This window comes from Dipodomys merriami, unplaced genomic scaffold, assembly GCF_024711535.1.
Source record: "Dipodomys merriami isolate MVZ:Mamm:240054 unplaced genomic scaffold, mDipMer1.0.p SCAF_19, whole genome shotgun sequence".
Lineage (NCBI taxonomy): Eukaryota > Metazoa > Chordata > Mammalia > Rodentia > Heteromyidae > Dipodomys > Dipodomys merriami.
This window is the reverse complement of record NW_027203270.1, coordinates 5387490-5403602: the sequence shown is the minus strand read 5'-3', so window position 1 is coordinate 5403602 and position 16113 is coordinate 5387490. Positions and strand designations below refer to the sequence as shown.

At 42.1% G+C, this 16113-nt stretch overlaps 1 protein-coding gene across 2 annotated transcripts in view; it reads right to left on the bottom strand.

The window, feature by feature from the left end:
• Ints2 (integrator complex subunit 2) overlaps positions 1-16113 on the bottom strand; it is a 62355-nt gene that overhangs the window by 42010 nt on the left and 4232 nt on the right. The window contains exons 1-4 of one of the 2 annotated variants that reach the window (XM_070027073.1): positions 8403-8622; positions 5977-6290; positions 4729-4867; positions 2135-2237 (exon numbers count right to left, since the gene is read on the bottom strand). In XM_070027073.1, the coding sequence (XP_069883174.1) occupies positions 2135-2237; positions 4729-4867; positions 5977-6272 (538 nt within the window). In that variant the 5' untranslated portion in view covers positions 6273-6290; positions 8403-8622. Of the gene's footprint in view, positions 1-2134; positions 2238-4728; positions 4868-5976; positions 6291-8402; positions 8623-16113 lie in introns of those variants that run through there. The other variant, XM_070027072.1, reaches the window with a different exon arrangement.

The following is a 16113-nucleotide window of genomic DNA, read 5'->3' as shown; positions in this document are numbered from 1 at the left end:
AGCTAGCCTGAGCAGAAAAGTGCATGAGACTCTTATCTCTAATTAGCCATTTAAAGCTGAAAATGGAAGTAAGGCTCAAATGGTAGAGTGCCAGCCTTGAGCAAACAATGTTAAGGGACAGCAGCACTCAGGTCCCACCCACGTCTAATCCCATTACCAGAACCAATAAAAAATATAACAAGGGGGCTGGGAATGTGGCTTAGTGATTGAGTGCTTGCCTAGCATGCATGAAGCCCTGGGTTTTATGCCTCAGAACCACATAAATAGAAAAAGCAGGAAATGGTTCTGTGTTTCAAGTGGTAGAAAACTATCCTTGAGCAGAGAGGCTCAGGGTAGAGCCTAAGCCCTCAGTTCAAGGCCCAGGACTGGCAAAAAAAAAAAAAAAAGAAGAAGAAGAACAAGGGCAAAAATGTTATTAGTGGTAGAGTGCTTGCCTAGCATGCATGAGGCCCTGGGTTCGATTTCTTGGTACCACATAAACACAAAAAAAAATAAATAAAGGGCTGAGAATGTGGCTTAGTGGTAGAGAGATTCCCTAGCATGCATGAAGCCCTAAGTTCCATTCCTCAGTACCACATAAACAGAAAAAGCCAGAGGTGGTGCTGTGGCTCAAGTGGTAGAGTGCTAGCCTTTAGCAAAAGAAGCTCAGGGACAGTACCCAGACCCTCAGTTCAAGCCCAGGTCTGGCAATAAATAAGTCAATAAATATTTTTTTTAGGGGGGGGGTCCGGTCGTGGGGCCTGAACTCTGGGCCTGGGTGCTGTCCCTCAGTTCTTCAGCTCAAGGCTAGTGCTCTACCACTTGAGCCAAGTAACACTTCCCGCTTTTTCCTTTTTGCTTATGTGGGGCTGAGGAATCGAACCCAGGGCTTCATGCATGCAAGGCAAGCACTCTACCACTGAGCCACCTTCCCAGCCCCAATAATTTTTTTTTTAAGCTGGAACTGGTGTTTTGGCTCAAGTGGTAGAGCACTAGCCTTGAGTACAAAGAGGCTCAGGAGCTGGGTGCTGGTGGCTCACACCTGTAATTCTAGCTACTCAGGAGGCCTAGTTCTGAGGATCACGGTTCAAAGCCAGGCGGGACAGGAAAGTCCATGAGACTCTTATCTCCAATAAACTACTAGAAAACCGAAGAGGTGCTGTGGCGGTAGAGCAAGTGCTCTACCGCCTTGAGCTGAAAAGCACAAGGACAGTACCCAAGCCCAGAGTTCAAGCCCCACGACCAACCAAAAAGAAAAAAAAGGCACAGGGACAATGTCCAGGACCTGAGTAAAAGGGGAAAAAAAAAAAAACTTACAAAACAAAAATAGAACAGGTGCTGATGGCTCATACCTGTAATTGGAGATACTCAGAAGGCTGAGATCATATGAGGTTTGTGGTTCAAAGTCAGCCCAGGCAAAAAAGTCCCCATGAGAATCTTATCTCCAATTAATGACTCAAATACCAGAAGTTACCGGTACTGTGGCTCAAGTGGTAGAGTGCTAGCCTTAAGCATAAAGAGGCTCAGGACAGCACCTAGGCCCTGAGTTCAAGCTCCACAACCAATCAGAAAAAAAAAAGAGCAATTTCTTTTCCTCTTCATAGTATTGTTTTTGTTCTAATTTTCATTAAAACTTCCACTTTACCCCTTGCTTTTTCCTAACATTCTATAAACTTCTTTTCAAAAGCATTCAAAAACATTAAAATTAATAAATGTATCCTATTATGTCATATTTTACAAATAATGTAAGTCCTTTAATCATTGTTCTACTATAATTAATTTTAAGTGAAATTGTTAAGGCATATTTTTATTTATTTTTTATTTATTTATTTATTTTTTTTTGGGTCCAGTCGTGGGGCCTGAACTCTGGGCCTGGGCACTGTCCCTCAGCTCTTCAGCTCAAGGCTAGCACTCTACCACTAGAGCCACAGCGCCACTTCCAGCTTTTTTCTTTTTGCTCATGTGGTGCTGAGGAATCGAACCCAGGGCCTCATGCATGCAAGGCAAGCGCTCTACCCCTGAGCCACCTTCCCAGCCCCAAGGCATATTTTTAGTAGATGATACATAACACATTAACATTCCAGGAGAAGAACTTATACAATGTTACTGAACAAAAACCTGTATGTGCAATATATTTAGCCACTCAGCACAGTACCTGCTTGTAAAATACAAAGTACATCTGCAGCTTCCTCCAAATACACAGGACTCTCAAAGAGTTCAGAAGACTTGAAAAAAAATTCTCCATTGGACTCAGATACCTTAAAAAATATATTTTTAAAAACAAGCTGTTAATGTCAGGTAATGAATTAAATAAGTCCCTTACTATTTCTGTAATTGACTGTTGAGCTCACAGACCACAATTTCTAATATGTAACAGAACATGCAGTATTTGATGAATTTCAACCAATTTAACCATTACTACTCAAACATAGTGGTATTAGTCTTATGAAACTCTAAAGCAAGACAATAGAATAATTAAAGATACTTTTTTAAAAAGTCATTTTAAACAAAGCAATATAGCAAAGACAAAGTCATTCATTTCTGAATGAACTATGGGAAAAATAAGGAGTAAGCCGGTTGCCAGTGGCTTAGGCCTGTATTCCTAGCTACTCAGGAGGCTGAGAACTGAGGACCACAGTTTAAAGCCAGCCCGGGCAGGAAAAGTCTTTCTTAGCAAGGAAGCAAGAGACCCAGGTTCAATCACAAGTGTGGGAAGTAAAAAATAGTACCCAGTAACTTTTTTGAAATTTTCCGACATTGTGTCACCATATTTCCTATAAAGAACACTAAACAACTAAATGTGTCAGAAGAAAAAGATCAGTTATTTTATCATTGCAATCAAGTAATGTACTAAGAAAAATATTCATGAAAAAATGTATTTGAAATCCAAGAGGATTAGTACAGTGGGAAAGAATGGAAAGAAATTATTTCAATCAGTAAATTATAAGATTCATAACATATCCTCAAAATACTACCTCAGCCAGGCACCAGTGGCCCACACCTGTAATCTTAGCTACTCAGGAGGCTGAGATCTGAGGATTGTGATTCAAAGCCAGCCCAGGCAGGAAAGTCCATGAGACTCTTATCTCCAATAAACAACTCAGAAAACCAGAAGTGGCGCAAGTGGTAGAGCACTAGCCTTGAGCTGAAGAGCTGAGGAACAGTGTTCAGGCCCAGAGTTCAAGCCCCATGACTGGCAAAAAAAAAAAAAAAAATACTACCTCAAACTAGATAAAACCAGTCAGGGTACCTATAGCTTACACCTGTAATCCTAGCTACTCAAGAGGTTGAGATCTGAGGATCACAGTTTTGAAGCCAGCTGGGGCAGGCAAGTTTCTTATCTCTATTAACCACCAAAGGCAAAAATGAAGCTGTGGCTCAAGTGGTAGAGCACAGAAAAGAGTTCAAGCCCCAGAACCATCACCAAAAAAAAAAAAAAAAAAAAAAAAACTAAGAAAGAAATAAGAGCTAAAACCCTCTACCAGTATTTTCTTTGGAAACAGAATTTAGTCTTTTTTTTGTCCACAATTGATTAAACTAAATTGATTTACAATAATTTAACCAATAACTCTGCCTCAAAAATTCTAGCCTAGGGCTGGGAAGGTGGCTCAGTGGTAGAGCGCTTGCCTTGCATGCATGAGGCCCTGGGTTCGATTCCTCAGCACCACATAAGCAAAAAGAAAAAAGCCGGAAGTGGTGCTGTGGCTCAAGTGGTAGAGCGCTAGCCTTGAGCTGAAGAGCTGAGGGACAGTGCCCAGGCCCAGAGTTCAGGCCCCACGACCAGACCCAAAAAAACAAACAAAAAAAAAAAAATTCTAGCCTAATATACAAACCATGTTAAGATGAAGATCCAATTTAGTTCTTTGTGTGATAGAGCCTTCATATTCTGAAATTTTAAATTCAGAGTTTCGATGAAGCAAAATTACCCACAAGGCCCATGACTTAATCTGCAATTTTTCTGAGAAGAAAACTTCAAATGCCTTCATTAGGGGCTGTGAAGTCAGCAGATGTGCCAGGCTAACCAATAAACACCCTACATTCAAAGCCGGGCGCTGGTGGCTCACGCCTGTAATCCTAGCTACTCAGGAGACTGAGATCTGAGGATCGTGATTCAAAGCCAGCCCAGGCAGGAAAGTCCCTGAGACTCTTATTTCCAATAAACCACTAAAAAAGCAGAAGTGGCACTGTGGCTCAAGCAGTAGAGTGCTCGCCTTGAGCTGAAGGGCGCAGGGACAGCGCCCAAGCCCAGAGTTCAAGCCCCAAGACCAACAAAAACAAAACAAAACACCCTACATTCAATCCCGTTTTGCTATTATTCACTGTCATCTGTGAGGTATGTTTAATGTTCATCCTGTGTCTCGGTGTATTACACACATTTTCTCAGTTAGACTTCACTATGTTTATGAGACAAATTCTATCCTGTGACACTATTACCAAGTTGGCAATTAATACAAATCTGGGTAAAAATTTCTTTCTAAATGCTAAGAAGTCACTGTATCGATTCCAAACAGGTAAAAAAGAAAATCCTTACAAAAGAAAACTCAGAACAGGCATAAATGAGAGAAAACAGTCATTAAAGAAGGAAAGCATGCTTTTAATATTTCGGCCTTTGATACACAAATCAAATAGAAATACTAATAAAAAGAAAATGCAGCATGCCTGCCTTCTTCCCTTTATTTTTGTCTACATTTCCATGTGTAGACAGCCAATCATAAATACTTTCAAGTCTGGTTTAAAAAGTATATGCACCTTGTTCATAATCGCCAACAGCTCACTAAGCACAAGTCGCAATCGACGAGGTGAATCACTGTGTTCAAATTCTAGAGTCAAACCATGCTGAAGCTGCGATACCAAGATGCTCTCTCCACCACCTCCTCCAAGTTTATGCCTAATGAAGTAGAAACATAAAATAACAATTAGACAAATACTAGTATGGAAATAGATGAATAAAAATTAGCTGTTATGTGAGCCAGGCACTGATGGCTCACTTCTGTAATTCTAGCTATTCAGGAAGCTGAGATCTGAGGATCGAAGTTCAAAGCCAGCCCATGCCAGAAAGTCCATGAGACTCTTATCTCCAATTAGCCACCGGAAAACCGGAAGTGGTGCTGTGGCTCAAAGTCCTACAGCACTAGCCTTGCGCAGAAAAGCTCAGGAACAAAACACAGATCCTGAGTTCAAGCCTCATTAACAGATCAAAAAGCAAAAAAAAACAAATTAGCTGTTATGGAAATAATCTACAAAACAATCCACATTTTAAATATTCTCTGTGACTTCTGAAATAATATTTCATTTGACAACCTATTTCAGGAATATCACAACTGAGTGCTAACGCACAATTGCGTTAAAAACAATAGCTTGCTTCTGGAATTACAACAGGCAGGAAAGGATATAACATAAGCCCAGACTCTTTGTGAATCAAGGTAATCTTAAAAATAAAACTCCCAAGTGATTCCAAGAAATCTTTCCAATCTAGGGGAAGTATCCTACTCTACTCATTTCCCACAGAGAATATTGAAGTAAATATAATAGCACATGGTCAAATTTCTCCAAACAGCACTTTGGGGGGACGGGGGGGGGGGGGGGGTAGGCTGGTCCTGGGCATGAACTCTGGGCCCAGGCACTGTCCCTAAGTTCCTTTTTTGCTCAAGGCTAGTGCTCTACCATTTGAGCTACCGAGACACTTTCGGCTTTTTCTGTGATTAATTAGAGATGAGAGTCTCACAGAGTTTCCTGCCTGAGCTGGCTTCAAACTGCAGATCCTCAGATATCAGCCCCCTGAGTAGCTAGAATTACAGGCATCAGTGCCTGGCTTACACAGCATTTCATAATGCAGAAGAATCTGGAATTTTAATTATAAATAGAAAAGACCTAGATAAAATGTTCTCCAAAGTTGAGATTCTCATTCTTCTTTTTTCTGGAAGAGCTCTGAAAGCTCTGAAGAACATATGACTTTCCATTTCCTGAAAATCCATATACTATACAACATAAGGGTACCTAAGCTGCTGTTCTTTGCTGGCATCTTGTTCTAAAGCATGAAAGTCTACAGACAATAATGCAACGATAGAGTTGACGGCTTCCACTCCAGACAAAAGGCGAAGGATAAGTTTTTTATCCTGAGCCCAGCTTTGGCTCTGGTCAGCAGGAGCACAAAGTGCCATCCGCACCAAGCAGGGCAGGAGAAGTCTTAATTCCGGGTCACTTAAAGAGGCCAGGCGAACAACATCCACCTTCTGCATTGCCTCAAAAGCAAAAGGGCTGACAAACTGAAGGCTGGTACACTCCATCATCATCACTGTTGAACCTGATGCCTGAAAATCAAACAGACAAAATAATGAAAGAAGCATAATGTTCCCATACATATGATCACCTTTCTTTTCAAACACCTGAGCCCAGTGCCTGTAATCCTAGCTGTTCAGACCTACCTATTGAGATCTGAGGACTGCAGTTCAACACCAGCCAGGTAGGAAAGTCTACGAAATCATATCTCCAATTAACCACCAAAAGCCAAAATGGAGCTATGGCTCAAATAGTAGAGTATTAGCCTTGAGAAAAATAAACTCAAGGACAGCCCCCAGGCCCTGAGTTCAAGCCTCAGGACTGGTGAACATACACGCACATACACGCATGCGCACATGCACACACACGCACAAACTGAAAAGTGTGTTGCTACTTTAGTAGAGCCCTATGTTGGCCATGTTTCTGTCCCAATTAAAAATTAGGCCTCTCTGCCTCCTTATATTTCTATTGCCATCTGGAAAATGAAAAAGAAAACAATGTATATTAACTTCTCTTCCAGACTTAGGAATCTTCTGCTACAATACTCTTGTACAAAGAAGGAATATGAGGTCTAGAGAATTTAGTTAAGGATAGAATTACTAATGTTAGTTTTTACGGTTTAGCTGAAACCCCATACACTAAATCCAAGCCCAAGACATTCCAGTGTGATCCAGGAGATTTGAAAGAAAGTGATTGAACCAGGCACTGATGGCTCACGCCTATAAAACTAGCTACTCAGAAGGCTGAGATCTGAGAAATACAGTTCAAAGCCAGCCAGGCAGGAAAATCTGTGAGACTCTTATCTCTAATAAACCACTCAGAAAACCGGAAGTGGCGCTGTGGCTCAAGTGGTAGAGCACTAGCCTTGAGTTGAAGAGCTAATGGACAGCGCCCCAGCCCAGAGTTCAAGCCCCACAACCGACAAAAAAAAAAAAAAAAGAAAGTGAATGAGCCAGGCACCACTGGCTGGCTGTAATCTGATGATCAAGATTCAAAGCCGGCCAAGAACACAAAAGTCTGTGAGGGTTTTTTTTGTTTTGTTTTGTTTTTTTTGGTCGGTCATGGGGCTTGAACTCTGGGCCTGGGCATTGTACATCAGCTCTTCGGCTCAAGGCTAGTGCTCTACCACTTGAGCCATAGCACCACTTTTGGTTTTCTGGTGGTTCATTGGAGATAAGAGTCTCAAGGATTGGAGTTCCAGTGGCGCAGTGGGTTAGCGCGTGGTACTTATAAGAGTCTCAAGGATTTTCCTGCCCGGGCTGGCTTCGAACCTCGATCCTTATATCTCTGCCTCCTGAGTAGCTAGGATTACAAGAGTGAGCCACCAGTGCCCGGTTGTGAGGTACTTATCTCCAATGAACTACCAAAAAGCCTGAAGTGGAGCTATGGCTTAGGTAGTAGAGCTCCATCCAGTCTTAAGATCAAGCACTAAATTCAAGCCACAAAGTCAGAACAAAAGAGGAGGAAAAGGAGGAGGGAGAAGGGGTGGGAGGGGGAGGAAAGAAGGGAAGAGGGAGAGGGAGAGGAAAAAAGGGACAGACAGAAGAGACCGGCGGGAGAGAGGGAGAGACAGAGAGAATATAACCATAATCAAAACTCTAGAACTCTAGTTTCACATGCCTACTGATACAGGCAAAGCACTGTAGGGTTTCTCTTTCCTACCCTCCATGAGTAGATGAAAACAGTGATAAATCAGCTGGCTAGACAAGTAATGTCAGTTAAGGCTCTGAAGGCCACTCCGCTATGCTGTGTCTCCCATGTCACTGAATACAAGCAGAGGTGTAAGCGCAACCAGCGAGGAGGGGGCAAGTCGAGTCTCACTTGGCCACCTCTCCTCACGAAGAATCAAACACAGCAACAAAAAGGGAGAGGGCAGCTCATCGCTGCCAGCCCCGGAAGACCCACCCCGGGCACAGCTGCACGGGACAAGTCGGGGGCAGAAACACTGCTTTACTTTCAAGCGGGAGACAAAGGTCTTTATCCAGAGGGCCGAGGAAGCCAAAGAGCTCCACCTCAAGAGTTGGAGAGAGGTGTGGACCGGTCCTGACCAGAACCCCCACCGTTCCCTCGGCCAGAGAGAAGTCAGGACAGCTGCTGACAAAGAGCAAGGACGCGAGGAAGAGGGAGGAGCGCACTCTTCGTACCTGAAGATCTACTCTCGAGACACTCAGGACCCCACCCAGATCCCGCGTCTTAAGAGGCGGGACGCGGCAGAAATCGAGAGCGCGGTCCGAAGTCGGGCCTAGGCGATTATCCGGATCCCTAAACTCCAGCTGTACCCCGAGTGGATTCGGACACCGAGAACTCAGTGCGGGGACACAGCCGGGTCGTTCGATAACGATGGGAACACCGCCCAGAGGGAAAAGTCAGTGTGAAGAGAAGGAAAAGCGGAGGAGACTTTCTCAAACTGCAGCCAGCACCTTCATTCATCCCCTGCGCCGGGCTCCTGCCGGCCACCGTACTGAGGGAGGCACAGCGGCTAAGAGAGGAAATCCCGGCCTCCGCGCCGGCGCCGCGGCGCGCGTGCGCGGGCCCGCCCCTCCCTCCACCCTGTCAGCTCTATTATGCAGTTATTCAGGAAGCTTCGAGTGTAGGTTCCAGTCCCTTTTATTTGCTTTAAAAAATACAATCTTTGGCATTTTTAGATTTGGCCTACGAGAGCTTTATTTCTTGTTTATTTTCTTGGCGGTAGTGGAGTTTGCACTCATGCTTTCTAGGCAGGCACTGTGCCACGTGAGGCTTGTGTCCAGCCTAGTTCCAGTGGTTTCCCCAGAACCACCACCAGTGACTTTTCTTCTAAATTAGTTTCATCACTGCAGGATTATCGTGACATACAAATAATGAAATGAATGCAAAAGAAATATTTAACTGTATCCACTATTCTCTGACCTAAACATACTAATGCGCTCAGATTTCCATCCATTAATTCTCTGCCTTTGCCTTCCCAGCACCCAAAGTTCTAGATTCCCAGGATTTGTATTTAAGTGAATTTGAAAACAATCTTATCCCAAGCCTCCTTCTACTTTCAACTTCCCACATCCAAAGACCAAAGGGTTTTGTATTGTTTTGAGACAGGGCTTCACTATGTATCTCAGGCTGGCCTTGAAATCAATCTTACTGCTTCAAATTCCCAATGAGATATTCTTTCATTACTCATGAAAATAAACAAGTGCCCCGGAGGGCATCAGGAGGTGGAAAGACACCCCCACCCATGTTCATGGGTTGGCAGAATATCGTAAAAATGGCTATACTACCGAAGGCAATCTGCAAATTCAATGCAATACTCTTCAACATCTCAGTGTCATTATTCACAGAGATAGAGAAAACAATCCAAACATTCACTTGGAACCATAAAAAGTCTTTACTAACCAAAGCAATCTTGAGCAAAAGAAGCAATGCTTGGTATTGACATAAAAACAAACTAATGGAAGAAATGAGGAGACCTAGAAATAAACCCATGTGTGAAATGTACACTAGGGCCATCTGATTTTTTTAATAAGGGAGCTAAAAATATGTTGAGAAAAAAAAACCTGTTCAACCAAGGGTGCTGTAAAAACTGGATGTCCATGTGTAGAAGACAAATACTGGATTCCTTAATCTGTCACCTTGTCCTAAGTCAATTCAAATACTTCAATGTAAGACCTAAACTACTATAGAAAAGTATAGAGGACACATTAAAACTTATTGTCATAGGAAGGAACTTCTTCCTGAGTAGAATCCCAGGAGCTGAGCAAATAGTTGACAAATGAGGATTGATCAAGAGTTTTCAATCCTTATTTCAATGAATATCACCAACAGCTTGAGTTGCTTAAGCCAGAAACACGGTGGCCATCCTAGTCTCTACTCCTTTTCCCAAATTGGTACAAGTCTTTCAAGTCATTGAAATATCATGTTGGCAAATGAACCTATTTCAATAAGCATTACATAGAACTTAGACATACTCATGTAAATAACTTAGCTATTAGTTTATGAGTTTAATTCTATTTTCTATCTAGTCAACTATCTACACTAAAATAATTTATCTTTAAATAGTTGGACAGAGCTGTTTCAACATGTCAGTTTATGAGTACAATACATCTTGACCAATGTCACCTCTCCCTATCATTCCCTCCCAACTCTTAACATTTTTAAAAGGTCCTGCAGCTTGTTTTATTAAGTAGGATTATTTCACAAATAACAAAAACCTTCAAAGTAGCCCCAGGGATAAATAGAAATTACAAAATCTCTGTCATAGGACTGTATCATATACCATACATTTTGTGACTATAAAGTATTTGAAGAAATGATCATGTCTGTCTGTCCTCGGGCGGGAACTTTAGGCCTGGGTGCTATCTCTATGCTTTTTTGCTCAAACCACACTACCAGTTGAACCACAGTTCCACCTCTTGCTTTTTGGTGGTCAATTGAAGTGTATCCTAAACTTTCCTGCTTGGCTGGCAGTTGAGGGGCATCTGTGACTCATGTCTATAATCCTAGCTACTCAATGAACTAAAATCTGAGAATCCAGCTTCAAATGCAAGCCCAAGCAGACAAATCTGAAACTTATTTCAATTAACCAGCAGAAAAGACAGAGGCATGGCTTAAGTGGTAGAGGGCCAGCCTTAAAAGAAAATCTGAAAACAGAGACCCTGAATTTTAACCCCAGTACACACACACACACACACACACACACACACACACACACACACACACACACACACACACACACACACACACACACACACACACAGTTATTACTGTGTTCATTTGTAAAAGAGCAGATTTTCAAAGTTTTTTTTTTATGGTCCATCTTATTAAGGCTTGCACCCAGGGCCTGGGTGCTGTACCTGAGCTTTTTTGCTCAAGGTTAGCCCTTTACTACTTGAAGCCATAGAACTACGTCTGGTTTCTTGGTGTTTAAGAAGCAGCCTGAAGGATTTTCAAGTTGTGCTTTGAGCGCTGTTTAAATTGATCACTTTGTAAGATCTTTTTCTGTGTAATATGTAGCAGCAAAAGAGGGGGTTCTTTAAAAGAAACACCTTTATAGTCACAAAAGACCATTCTTTTCCATTTTTATTTTTTGGTGCAATACTGGGGCTTGAAATCAAGGCCTTCCTCTCTCCCAAAGGTGTCTTTTTTTTTTTTTTTTTTTGCCAGTTCTGAGACTTGAACTCAAGGCCTGGTCACTGCCCCTGAGCTTCTTTTACTCAAGGCTAGCATTCTACCACTTTGGCTACAGGCACCCTAAGGTTTTTAGATCATGGTGGGCATACTAGCATTTGAGCCACACCCTCGGGATTATAGCCATGAGCCACTGGCAACAAGAGCAAAATAGCATTAAGTTTTGTTAGGTCATTCTAAAAAACAAAAAAAAAGTGATTTAATTTTCAGGAAAGCACTCCTAAAGAAGAAACAGAACGGGCTAGGAATGTGGCTTGCGGGTAAAGTGCTTGTCTAGCATGCATGAAGCCCTGGGTTTGATTCCTCAGTACCACATAAACAGAAAAAGCTGGAGGTGCTGTGACTCAAGCTGTGGCTCCTGTTGTAGAATGCTATCCATGAGCAAAGGAAGCTCTGGAACAGTGCCCAGGCCCTGATTTCAAGTCCCAGGACTGGCAAAAAAAACAAAAAAACAAAAAACAAAAAACTTGAAAAATAGAAAACAAAGTTGGTTGCCAGTCTCTCAGGATACTGAAATCTGAGGAATAAGTGTCAAAGCCAGCCTGAGCAGAAAAGTTCAGACCCTTATCTCCAAAAAAAATCTCAAAAAAGCCAGAAGTGGAGGTGGGGCTCAAGTGGTGAGAGTGCTAAGTGAGATTGTGAGGCTGTGAGTTCAAGTCCCAGTATTTGGTGCATATACACAAATTAAAAAAATAGAGAACAGAATGGATGAAACAGGAATACACAATAAAGTTTAAAAGACAAACTTTCATCATAAGCCATAGTGAAATTCTTTTCCTCTGCTGTTTTAACTTGCATGAAACAGTCAAATAGGTCAGTGTTCTTAAGACTTCTATAATCTTAGCTATATATTTTTGGTGTGTTGGGTGGAGGTTGGGAAAATTGTCAGATAGAAACCTGAACTGCCAAACTTGAATAATAAAATCTTGTTATGCAAAGTTTGGACATTTTCATTCACATGTTTAAAAGATAATGGTTTCCACTAAATGTCCATGTTTCCTTGAACAATATTATCTGTCCTAAACCACTTTAGTTCAAACTCTATTTCTACCTTCTCTGCCTGCAGATTTCTCAAATAGCTTCAATGACCACCATTCCAAAGTATTTTGGAATCTGTGTGTGTGTGTCTGTCTGTCTGCTGGTACTGGCTGATGTTTTTAACTCAGGGGTTCATGCTCTTCTTTAGCTTTTCCTCAACACTGACACCCTATCAATTTATCCACAACTCCATTTCTGGCTTTTTATTGGTTTAAGTGGAGATAAAGAATCTCAGTTATTCTGTCTGGACTGGCTTCAAACTTTGATCCTTAAATTTCAGACTCTTAGCCAGGTAGTGGCTTATGCTTATAATCCTAGCTATGCAAGAGGCTGGGATCTTAGGATCATAGGTTGAAGCCAGACTGGTATCTCTAGTTAACCACTCCAAAACCAGAAGTAGAACTATGGATCAAAGTGGTAGAGCACCAGTCTTGAGGAAAAAGTCCAGGGGCAGCATCCAGATCCTAAGTTCAAGCCCCATGACCTACCAAAAAAAAAAAAAAAAAAAAATCAGACTCTTAAGTACAGTATCTAGGATTGCAAGCATGAGCCACCAGTGCCCGACAGGGCTCATTCTTAATTTTTATGAATTCTTTTTCAGGTATATTGTGATTTTAAAATAACTAATCAGAAAAAGCCAAAACATGTTAGTGTTGATGCTAAATATTCAGTCAGGCACCAGTAGGTCATGTGTGCAATTATAGCTACTCAGGAAGCTGAGATCCAGAAAAACTCCCATCTCTAAACTAGCCAGAAAAAAGCCAGGTTGTAGGCATGACTCTAGTACAGTTCCAGCAGGGGAGGCTGAATAAGTGTAAACAAGGCAAGCTGAGTAAGGTGTTGAGTTCAAACCCTGCTCCTAGCAAAAAAAAACAAAAAGCAGTAAATGTAATTAATACTTAAGACTAGAACACTAGTATTAATTTACCTCACAAGTTTAACAAATATGTTTTTATAAATAATGTGCTACTGATATTATGAGTTCAAGATAACCTTCATGAATAATTTACAACATTTCATGATATTCAACATAGTTCACATACTTTTTACCTCTATTTCTTCTCCTTAAAAAGAATCTATACCCAATGCCAGTTGCTGAAGCCTGTAATCCTCACTACTCAGGAGACTGAGATATAAAAGGATCATGGTTTCAAAGCTAGCCTTGTCAATAGTCTATGATAATCTTTTTTTTTTTCCCCCTTTGCCAGTCCTGGGGCTTGAACTCAGGGCCTGGGCACTGTCCATGAGCTTCTTTTGTTCAAGACTAGCACTCTACTACTTGAGCCACAGAACCACTTCTGGCCTATTCTGTTTATGTGGTACTAAGGAATTGAACCTAGGGTTTCATGCATGCTAGGCAAGGACTCTACCACTAAGCCACATCCTCAGCCCTTCATTTTCTGTGTTTACGTGGTAACCAAGGAATTGAACCCAGGGCCTCATGCATGTTAGGCAAGCACTTTACCACTCAGCCACATTCCCAGCACTGTGAGAATCTTATCTCCACTAAACTAAAAAAAAAAAAAAAAAAAAAAAAAGTGGCTTAAGTAGGAGTGCTAGCCTTGAGCAAAAATACAAAGTACAAAGACAGTACCCAGGCAGAGAGAGAGAGAGAGAGAGAGAGAGAGAGAGAGAGAGAGAGAGAGAGAGAGAGAGAGAGAGAGAGAGAGAGAGAGAGAGAGAGAGAGAGAGAGGAGAGAGAGAGAGAGAGAGAGAGAGAGAGAGAGAGAAACAGAGACAGACAGAAAGGGGGAGAGAGAGGGAGTAGGAGAGGGAGGAAGGGAGGGAGGGAGAAAGGGAGAGAGGGAGGAAGAGAGAAAGGGGAGTCCACATGGAGAACTTGAATGGGGAATTTGGAAGAAAAGATTCTCAAAGATGGGGCTGGGAAGGTGGCTCAGTGGTAAAGCGCTTGCCTTGCATGCCAGAGGCCCTGGGTTCGATTCCTCAGCACCACATAAGCAAAAAGAAAAAAGTTGGAAGTGGCGCTGTGGCTCAAGTGGTAGAGTGCTAGCCTTGAGCTGAAGAGCTGAGGGACAGCGCCCAGGCTCAGAGTTCAGGCCCCACCACCGGACCCCCCCCCCCAAAAAAAAAAAATTCTCAAGGAAGGAAGCAGTACTTGAGCTTTTACAATTCTGGGGTTACACAAGATAAAGATCATGGGGCAAAGGGCCAGTGGTTCAAGTCTATAATTCTAGCTGCTTGGAGGCTAAGATCTGAGGATTGAGGTTTGAGGGTGGCTGGGCAAACAAATCTTTAAGATTCTTATCTGCCATAAATGAGCAAAAAGCCAAAAGCCAGAAGTGGAGGGGTGGCTGAGTCAATAATATATGAAGTCCTGAGTTCAAGTTGTATTTAGTCACACAAAATAACTTTGTACAAAAGGTAAAAAACAAAACAGAGATAAAGTTCAAGACAAAAAAAAAATTACGATAGCTCCAATACCATATACTTCCTTTTTAAAATTTTTATTTCTTTGTGTGTACTGGTCCTGGGGCTTGATCTCAGGTCTTGAGCACTGTCCCTGAGCTTTCTGGGCCACAGTTCTCAGCTACCTGAATAGGTATTATAGGTATGAGCCACCTGCACCTGGTGAAGACTTCTTTGTTGTTGTGGGGCTTTAACTCAGGGCCTGGGTGCTGTCCCTGAGCTTTGTTGCTCAGCACTAGCACTCTACACTTTATGCCACAACACCACTTCTGGCTTTTTCTGAGTAGTTTATATTAGAGAAAAAAATTTCATGGAATTTCCTGCCTAGGCTGGCTTTGAACCGCAATCCTCAGATCTCAGCCTCCTGAGTAGCCAGTATTACAGGCATGAGCCACTGGTGTCCAGCCCACTCAGGAACAGCAGCCCAGGCCCTGAGTTACAGCCCCAGGACTGATACTAAGATAGATAAATAGACTGATTGATTGACTTAATTAAAAAATCATTAAACATTGTCTGAACATGTACTGTCAGAAGCTGTTTCAAAGTGATAGTAAAAATTTAGGCTCACAATGCAGAAGAAATAATTGTATTGACAAAGCTTAAATTCATAAACTTTATAGACCAAGATAATGACAATTTGCCCTATGAAAGTTAAAATGTTTTTGTGACTTTAACTATCACTATTCTACAATACTGTGCAATTTATGTAATCATTTTCTCTCAATCAAAAATATTTTTAAAAAATTAGGCTCATAAAAATATTCTAAGAAGGGCTGGGAAGGTGGCTCAGTGGTAGAGCGCTTGCCTTGCATGCTCAAGGCCCTGGGCTTGATTCCTCAGCACCACATAAGCAAAAAGAAAAAAGCCGGAAGGGGGCTGTGGCTCAAGTGGTAGAGCGCTAGCCTTGAGCTGAAGAGCTGAGGGACAGCGCCCAGGCTCAGAGTTCAGGCCCCATGACTGGACCCCCCAAAAAAAAATTCTAAGAAAATGCTTACAGGACTTAGAGCTCCTCCCAAACAAGGACATAAGTATTTTTGATGGGTTATTCATATCTGAGTTTTTTTCTTATGTTTCAAACACTTAGAGGGACAGAAGCAGGATGTCAGTGGTTCATGTCTAGAATCTTAGATACTCAGGACTGAGGATTGAGGTCCAAAGCTGGCCTTGGTAGAAAAATCCAAAGGACCTTTATCTCTATTATCCAGCAAAAAGCTGGAAGTAGCAGTGTGG